Raw genomic sequence first — 9710 nt, 5'->3', positions numbered from 1 at the left:
TTGTTGTTTTTAACCAATGGAATATGTATGGCCTCACAATATTGTTCTCGTCATGAATATTACAGTGAAAAGTTGTGCATATGTGAATAGCATCTTGATCCATTCTAAAGATTTGGGACAATAAGTGTCCAAATGTTGATGTGTTTCCTTGGCTCCCATTGTCAGATCTCAAAACTGCCCTTGTGCGGGGAGACAATTTCTCATCAGGCACCAGCAGCCGGAGCACCAAGCTCATTCACAGAGGAGTCCGATATCTACAGAAAGCCATCATGAAATTGGATTACAAACAGGTAAATGCTTCATTTTTTCTCCGCAGCTGACACTTATCCGCAGAATTCCTGGTCCCTCTGGTCATATTGCTTTATTTACCCTCCCATGTTCATTTTTCATTCACGGGAAGCTGTGACATGTTTTTCCTTGAATGACTGCCTGCCTGGAATTTTCGGGAAGTTGTTTTAAAGAATTCCTACAACTTAGCAGACCTCTGCTGTTATCAAATTGTGACTTAATTCATAAAATTATCTCTCAGTAATAGGTGTAATGAAGCCTATAAGTCCTCATTTGTCTGTGAATTGTTTAAGGCGAGTCACCCAGGTTCAAACTGAAATGTCACCATTTTCTGTTACATTTCACAGTATATGAGAAATCTCATTATTCTCAGCTTGTGTTTTCTTTAGGAGCCTTATTTTGCTATCTGTATGAACATACGAGGGTCCTGGAGGTGAGCAGCAGAGGAGACCAATTAGTGTGATTGCAGGAAATGCAACTGCCTAGTCAGCAGCTCGACAGTAAAATGTAGACTGTGCTACATATCTTGGATGAAACAGAGGGCAAATTAAAGCAACAGCTTGTGGGACCAGGAATTTAAGACTTCTAGTCACAAATAATATTTACCCTCGAAACCTAAAATCTAATTCAGGTCTCAAAATCCACTGAAAACTAACAAAAGGGTGGGAAATTAAAATGTGGTTCATTAATAGAGAAATAAAATGTTCTGTAACCAGTAGGACAAGGTAAACTGTAATAGGTCATTGCTGTCATTCAAATAGGCGCACAGATTATGTTTATTTAATTTGTTAAAAGTCTAGCTAAAGGCTGAATTAAAGTTGGAATTAAAATAAGAGCTAAAATAATTAGTTGATTTAAGTCTTTTTGTAAAAAATGACTAAAATTCAATTGTTCCAGCTTCTCAGATGTGAATTATTGGTGATTTTCTTCGTCTTCTATTATAGTGAATTAAATATCTTTAGTTTTTGTACAATTGTTTGTCAAAAAAGGCATTTGTAGATATTACTTGTACTCTGGGGAACTGTCATGGGCATTTTTCACCGTCATGGAATGATCAAGAAAACAATCATTCAGTTATTCAATTATAAATAATCATTAGTTCAGCCTGTATAAGAATCTATTTTAAATATTTTACTTTATGACTCTCCTCTCCGTGTCTAGTCTAGCTGGATGACTATCGCACTTTTCTGTCAGCAGCCCTTTCCATAACGCTTCAGGAGTACAAGTAAAACCTCATCTCACAATTCTCTGATCATTTTTCACCTCATATACCTGAAAGTGCAGTAAACCTTTCCCTTGATAAAGGCATGGAGTTGGGAAGATGGAGAAGTTCAGACGAATGGTAGTAAACTTTACAATCACCTTTGGGCTGAGAGGCCCATTCAAGTGTAAGGTAAAGGAAGAGTGGTCCATGGCATCTCTGCACCATCTCGCCTTTGCTCTCTCAGACTTGGGTGAACTCAGGGGCCTTGATTTGATTTGTGCAGCCTTGAATCATAAGCTTTAATTGCACCTGACATTTAAAGCTTCTCTCTGGTATTTAAAGCAGTGTACAGGTGTGGCTCATTACTGAGAGGGGGATAGGAGATTTTCTGATTTCTCTCTCATTGCTGGGCCATGGCAGCGTCTTAACTCATCATGCTGCCTGTCAGCATCCCAGAACTCCTCCTTCACTCGCACAAAGCCATATCTGACCCAACTATCATCAGTCAAACCAGAGTTCAAGCCTATCATAAAATGAAGTCCTTTATAGTGCTGCAAACACTGTCACAGAGAAGAAAGCTGCAGACAGTATCATGTGGAATAAAACGGTGCGACTCTGTGGAAACATGTGATCCTCAGCACATATTTCCAATACTGCAATGTCGGATTTCCCCTGCAAGTTGGTGGTTCTCTTACCCTTCCATGCTCCTGAAAGACAAGACGGTTAGAGCCAATGTTTATTATGATGCTCAGAGCCCTGAACAGTGTGTAGTGTGCTGTGCACATCACTATGCACCATGAAAGTGTATGAATCACTGCAATGTTAAAAAAAAAATGATTGCACTTATCACAGCTGGAGGCGCCGCTAGCAGCAATCTGACTGCAAATTGGAGAAATCTAAATCTCCGCTGTTATCCGTTTTGTGTGATTGCAAAACTATTTTTTTTTTTTTACAACGTGAACAACAAGTGTGAGGAATACAAGTTTAGTGATTTGACTTTTAGAACAACAGATATTTGGTCTGCAGTGATGAAAGACTTCTCAGAATGTAACACGTGCATGGAGTCAAATGCACTCTCGGTTGTCATTAACAGTTAACACCTAAACATAAACCCTTAAATGAGGTATTATTAAAATAAGAGCAGCACAGACGATATGTCTAGATCACAGTCCGATTGACACCAGGAAGAAAGTATGTAATGTAAATAAATCAAATCAAATGTATTTATATAGCCCAATATCACAAATTATACATTTGTCTCAGTGTGCTTTACAGACTGTACAGGTTATGACACCCTCTGTCCTTAGACCCTCGCATCGCACGAGGAAACACTTCCTAAAAGAAACCCCATAATTAAAGGGGGGAACACAGGTTTTAAATTATTATTTGTCAGTAATCTTAAATTCTAGATCAAACGTTCTAAGTGAAATATCTTGTGTCTCACACAGCCGTGTAATTGCTGTCTATGTGAGCGTAAACAAATTAGAAACAGCATTTTTTTTAAATAGAAAATAGCCAGTAGGCATCGCGTTCCAACCAGTCCCAGGATCCATCTTTCTCCGGGCTATATGTGCCTCGTGTTGGCATCAGAAAAACAAAGCATATGTTGATTGTTAGCCAGGGTGTACATAGCATGTCCTGTTCACTCAAGGTCTCCCTTGTAGCTGCAAACTCCTAACTTTGTTTCTCTAGGCTATCTGTCAGACTTCATTTAGCATTTGAGGATATGTGGATTCCCATGTACTGCAAAAAGGCAACATACTTCTGAGGGAATACGGCCACTATCTGAGCAGTGATCTGTCAACCTTATTCATTTAGCAGAAGTAAGTAGGAGAGGGGGGTATTTTATATGAGCTATTTATATTTGTTTTATAATAGCAGGTTTCTTTTGTACTTCTAGAAAGCAGCAACATCTGTAATGGAAATATGAAAAAATATGCGTAGCTTTATAATATTAATACAATTATAAAAGCAGAATTAGTGCGGAAGGGACAAAGGAATGAAACATTAGACCGCTTACATGTATTTAATTTTTCCTCAAGCTGTCTTTTCCACCCCTTTTTCCATACGCAACTGGGTACATTATGGCAGTGACATTTTCTGTCCTGACCTTCTTTACTGGGGATCGGGCTTTGACTGCTCGGGTTCATCTCCTCAGGATTTTTCAAGCCATCATGGTCAGATAGTTTGAACATGTAGACATCCTTTAGCCTTAGAAAACATAGTCTTTGAAAACATAAAGTTTAGTAAGAAATGACGAACGTCTGTCAAACATAAATCACACAGACAAGAGACCGGAAAAAGTCAAAGTATTCACACACAGCAAAAAACGTCTAAATGTTCTATAGTATTATATATATTATATAGACACAATTCTGGGCCGTAATTAAACTTTTAAGGAAATATTGCTTCTTCTGTTTTATATAGAATTCAGCTGTGCCCTTCTTCTTTGTGCTAGAGGAGTAATTGACAAAAGCATTTGGTATAATAACTTAATTTCCCACTGTACCTGTAACAATTTAATTGGACAAGTCAGCCCAGCCAAGCATCTCTGGCTCTATGACTGGGAGACATGACATTCATTGTCATTATTGTCCCTGTCATTTTGCAGCTTTTTGTCCAGCCACAGAGTTCCTCTCACTCCACTGAGTTTTGTACCTCCAGGAGGGTGGGGAACCAGTGGTGGTGTGAGCCGAGCGGAGGTAGGGGTGGGATGGGAGGGAGTGGAGGGAGGGAAGAGGAGGAGGAGAGAGAGGGGGGGGTCCTGTTCTTCCAGAGAGCTCTGATGCTCATTTAGCTCTACTCTGTCATTCGTCCATTTTGGCTTTTAATTGCTGATGATAATTATCATCATCATTATTGTTATCTTCATCAGCGTGTCAGGTTATTATAGCCGGCGTATGCTGTTCATTCATAAATCCTGGCACCGCGATCCGACTAATCCTTGAATTCCTGACATTTAATGTAGTATTAATGTTCCTGTTCTTTGCCCAGTGCCAATCTCTGACAGGCTCACAACAGAGAGAGCTGTGAATCACTGGGTCAAAGGTCGTCAGGAGGCTCAGCAATCACCAAGGATCAGACACTGCCTACTGGTGCCGAGCCCCTCTCAAGTCTGGGCTGCTTGTGTGTGTGCGTGCTTGTGTATCCATGTGCACACACACCACCGGTGGCATAAGTTTTCTAACCACCTAATATGGTCACATTCACCCTACAGAGATGAAGAAGTGGATTCCATGGTCTTCCTAATACATCATGGCAGGGTGCATACTCTTGTATGTAATTCATTCTAAAATGTGGCCTTTAAATCTGTTGTTTTCTTGTTTTTTTACTTTTTGCTTTCAATTTATTTATTTATTTCTCTTAGTGGGGGAATGGCTTCCAGCATGCCGTAGCATTAAGCCGAGCCCACCAGCTAGCTAGCCTCAAGTCGTTCAAACGTAAAATAAATCAGGGCACAAAGGACCCTGTTCATTCCTGCAAAGTAGCAACATTTTCTCTGGCCAACAATGAGGACTTGAACTTCCCTGGCAATAACAAATAGAAAGAAAGTCACCCGAGACACCAACATTAAAAGTGATTAATCATCTCTATTCTCTCTTTACTTTTGAACCAAGGGATTGTCCAGCAATAAATCTTCAAAGATGTACATAAGAATCACTTCCTAATGAAACCGGGCTTTGTTCATTTGTCACCTTTTAGACCCTTTCATTTGAATTACAAAACTTGTGACCTTGTGACTCAGAATATAGATCTCTGGTATTTTAGAGCTGAAGAGGGATTAATCCATAAATCTTGATATTAGATGTCTCTGTTCATTAAAAGGATTCTTCTAAGCGATCTTCAGCTGGAAAAGGAGATCAGCCGCTGTCAAGAGCTGTTTAGCGTTGAAAGATGTGATTATCAGCAGTGGAAGTGACTGTTCATTGATCATTCAAGGTTTCTTTTGTGGTTTTCTTTTAAAAAATGTCAGTTGTTTGTATTTTTTATATTCCCATTTAGATTTGTAGAATTTGTATGTGTGTTATGTAGGTGGAAGCCAATACAATTGCTTTTTATAAAATATATTAATAGTAACTGAGCATGCTCCTAAGACAAGAATAACATCATCATGTGTTAGACACAAGGCCAAAAGACACACTGTCAAACGACAGGTTCGTCAGCTCCTACCTCTGCACTCTTGGTATATTTAAGGCTTTGATGCGTCTACTCCTTATCCCCGCTTTCCCTGCCTTTTCCCAAGGAGCAGTTCCCCTTCCCGGTGCAGGAGAGGGGAGGGGCGGTCGGGGTGCCCACACTCAGGCCAAAGGGCCACTGTGGCTTTAAGTGTGCTCCTTGTGTGGCCAGAGCAGCCATCGCGCTGATGCAAAGTGACAGGGACAGATGTGACATATCGGTTCCGACACACTTCCATACCACCAGTCACAGGCTCGAGGTGACTCACATCCCCCTGCTCTGGTCCTGTCCCCCCGCTGCAGGACAACACAACGATGCTCGAATGAACCTCGCCATCGCCCTCACTGCTGCCAGGTATGGGGCTGCCATAGCCAATTACACTGAAGTGGTGCACCTACTGAAGAGGGCAGACCCTCAGACGGGGAAGGAGAGGGTCTGTGGAGCGCACTGCAGGGATGGGATCACAGGTAAATCCAACAAAAGCCGCTTCCTTCCTTCATGCCTCTCTCTATTCCCACTCTCTCTAGCCCTCACAACAGGGGCCCTCCCAGCACTTCCTACTCAGTGCTAGTTTGCACATAGTCATTGCACATCTAATGCAGGGGCTTTTAATATTTTATAAGCGTTTTATAGCGCAGAGGGCTGCTTCAGATCTTGTAGGGAGGAACATAAGACGGAATTAGCGTACTCCAAATGGCCTTACTTACCTTTTAAATGTCATGCATAGGGCTGGCTTTAGAAGAATAAAGCAGTTAAGGGTAAAAGATGGTATTCTGAAACATTTCATGAATAACCGAGATTTGAGGATCCCAACACATGACCACCCCCTGATGTTTTAAAAGATGGAAGTGTGCTCTCGGAGGAGATGTCTCACTTTAATAATGTGGAAAAAAAGGCCTCACATAGGGAGGGCTTGGACTGAAAGGATAATAGAAACAGTTTTGCCATCAGTTCTTTTTTCTTTGTCTTTCTTTTTTCCTGGCAAAAATATGAATTTCTGTCTTAGCAACCTCGTCATTCCACTGCTCCTCTTCTTCTCTCTTAGCAGTGGCAGCATCACATGTCAAATTAGAGAGGTAGTCCGTCATTCATCTTGTTGTCAAAACAGATCATTTGCTGTCCTCATGGTATCTTTTGATATGCGTCCCATTATATACTGTAGCTAGTCAACATCAAGCATCACATTAACAAACATTTCCCTTCCACAATTTCAAAAGGCTCCCTCAGTCACTACCACTGAGCTACTCTGTGACACAAAGAGGCAAGAGGGAAATTAGGTATGTCTGTTTCCTATTAATTACAATCCTGGGAAGTCTCCCATGGACACACTCGAGCCACTCTATTACGGAGAGAGGGGGGCGTTCGCTGATAAATTAATAATCCGGCTTGTCACCAGCCACAGATGAATAGCCCCTGGTGATTGATGCTGTTTTCTTTCATAGGGCAGGAATTTGATGTCAGAGCCAAATGTGTTATCAATGCCACGGGACCTTTTACAGACGCGCTGCGGAAAATGGATGATCAGAAGAACCCCGACATCTGTCAGCCCAGTGCTGGGGTGCACATCGTCATCCTGGGCTATTACAGGTAAGTAACGGTGGGCCCCTACATCTCTGTCACTGTCCCCCTGTATCACCTGCTCCTTAGCGCTGCCGTCTCATCAGTTCATTAGCTAGCGCCAGTATAGTCTCCTCAGCCTCTGGCCACAGAAAGGCACTGTCTGGCATCTCTGTTGGTATGGGTGGCTCAGATCAGGTGCTTAGTAGAAAGGAGCACCACCGCTGAGCAGAGTATCATGGCGTCACGTAATCATTTTGTTAATTGTAAGAGAAAATTTACATCTCCTGTGTGTAATTTAGTTGTCCAGCCTGATCAAACATAATTTCCTCTGGTAGAGGTTGCAACTTCATTCTGATTGGATTTCTCTCTGCCTCGGCCAGAACTGGGATTTCTGCTTTCTTGTTGATGCATGTTATTTGTGTTTGCAAGGGAGGAAGGCTACTCCAGTGACCCAGCCTTCCCCCTCAGCTATGCCTGTGTTAAATTGAGTCAGTGCCACGTGCATGTGTTTTAAACAGGACAATATGTGCACCCCGGGTTGAGGCTAGGGGAGCAGCGGCTGGAATTGAATCCAGCTGAATTAATCTCCTGGAAACAGCGCTGACAGGAGCCTGATTATGGGGTGTCCCTTCAACCAGCCCGGCCCGCTCGTGCCCTCCCCTCCCTAGCAGACCAAAGGTTAATGCAGTCTTCTTGTTTGTTCCCTCCCTACCCCTGCTCCCTCCCATGCACATAACACACACACACACCTCCAGTCCCGACAACATCCCGTCATGTCATTCAGTCTTCTTCCTATGAAAGGATGCCCAAACACACCCACACACAGCAAACCTTCCCCGTGGAGGAAGACATCAACTTAATCCTGACTGAAGTCAACAACTACATAACTACTTCAGGCAGGACATAGAAGGTGATTATTACACAAAGTTACCTGATCATGACCTCTATGTTGTCCAGCAGGAGAGTTTTGTTTTTGTTTTTTGTTAAAGAATTTCATATAATCTTAAAATTGTACAGAATTGGAAATGGTCAGTTCTGCTATGGCAGTGTGTCTACGGTCTAACTTACAGTTGACAACGTTGTTGGCGTATGCAGAGTGCTGTGATGCTAAGGTATACCTAGCACAACAATGTCAACATAACATTTGTCCCAGGAAAGAAAAGAAAATGAGTCATCACTGCGCACTTACACTTGCGGCACTATAGCCTGGACGTTTGAGTAAGACCTAATTCATAACAGCCATTTATGATAATAAATATACGTCCAACAATCTCAACAACCCCCCCCCCCCCCCCCCCACATCCACTCACCCACCCTCTCTGATTTACAAATAGCTGATAGAGCAAGCAGCTGACAGAAATAAATGAGCTAATCTGATGGCTGTGTAGGACTTCCACCACATATTAATTCATCAGGAGGCCACAGAGTGCAGACAGATACAAATTCCTGCTTTAATTATGTATGGGAGCTGTGCTGGAAACAGGAGACACCTCCACTACCAAGACTATTTCTCAGAGCAACTTTATGAACCCCTTTGATTCCATCGTTATTTTGTTTTCCTCGAGACATAATACATGTCCCTATTGTTTTCCCCAAACACTCAAGACAAAATAGATTTTCCCCTTTTATAGCAATGCTTTCACATGAGACATTTGATGATGAACAAGTGGAAAAATAACCTTTGCCACATGAAATGATATTGTTTTCGATTTGCAATTTTTATGAGGCCTTCCTGGAGCCTGTTTGATGTATTTTGTTCCCACTTGGAGCCTCAAATGGCCCTTGCCGACTGGCAGACTTATCAAAACCCATGGAGGCTTTATTGAATGAGTGACCAGTATCTAAACAGAATGCAGGACTATTGATTTTGGAGAAGTGGTCTAATTGTTTCTAGTAGACAAGGGCTTGTCCCGATTATTTGATTGATTAGCTTGATACTGGTCTGCCTCCTCATCCTCCTCCCCTGGCCAGTTAATAGCACTGTAATCCCAATACGCCGCTGTATTTCTAATCCATCATCATTATCATGGCTGTACTCAGCACAAGATTAGTCCATGAGGATTTTTTTTTTTGCATTCCTCAATATTAGCTCTGCCTTTCTCTATGCTAAAGGAAAGAAATTGAGAAAAAGTCGGCTGAAACAATCCATTTGAGCTCCTGTGAAGTACAGGGGAGAGATTGTGAGACCGTTATAGACAGTTTGATACACATAAGGGAAAGATAATAAGAGATCTGTGGTGTGAAGTAACTAAGTAAATTGACTCAAGTGCAATTAAAAGGTACGTGTACTTTACTTTATACTTCTTCACTACATTTTAAAGGGAAATATTGTGCTTTTCTACCCCACTACATTTATCTAACAACTGAAGTTACTAAGCTTTTGGGAGTTAGATTTTACATAAATATATTATACACTTGTAAAATACAGTGCATTGTTATAGAACAGAGTTTGCTACTGTATTACTCTTTATACAGTAAGTAC

At 41.6% G+C, this 9710-nt stretch overlaps 1 protein-coding gene across 1 annotated transcript; it reads left to right on the top strand.

Moving 5' to 3' along the window:
- Positions 1-252: 252 nt before the first annotated feature.
- LOC115026534 (glycerol-3-phosphate dehydrogenase, mitochondrial-like) lies at positions 253-7807 on the top strand. The gene is made up of 4 exons (XM_029459388.1): positions 253-290; positions 5971-6135; positions 7111-7255; positions 7747-7807. Exons 2-4 carry the CDS (start codon positions 5991-5993, stop codon positions 7805-7807), a joined length of 351 nt encoding a protein of 116 aa, XP_029315248.1. The 5' UTR covers positions 253-290; positions 5971-5990.
- Positions 7808-9710: the final 1903 nt, after the last annotated feature.

This window comes from Cottoperca gobio, chromosome 21 (assembly GCF_900634415.1).
Source record: "Cottoperca gobio chromosome 21, fCotGob3.1, whole genome shotgun sequence".
NCBI lineage: Eukaryota > Metazoa > Chordata > Actinopteri > Perciformes > Bovichtidae > Cottoperca > Cottoperca gobio.
The sequence above is the reverse complement of the archived record's forward strand: the minus strand, read 5'-3'. Positions and strand labels throughout refer to the sequence as shown.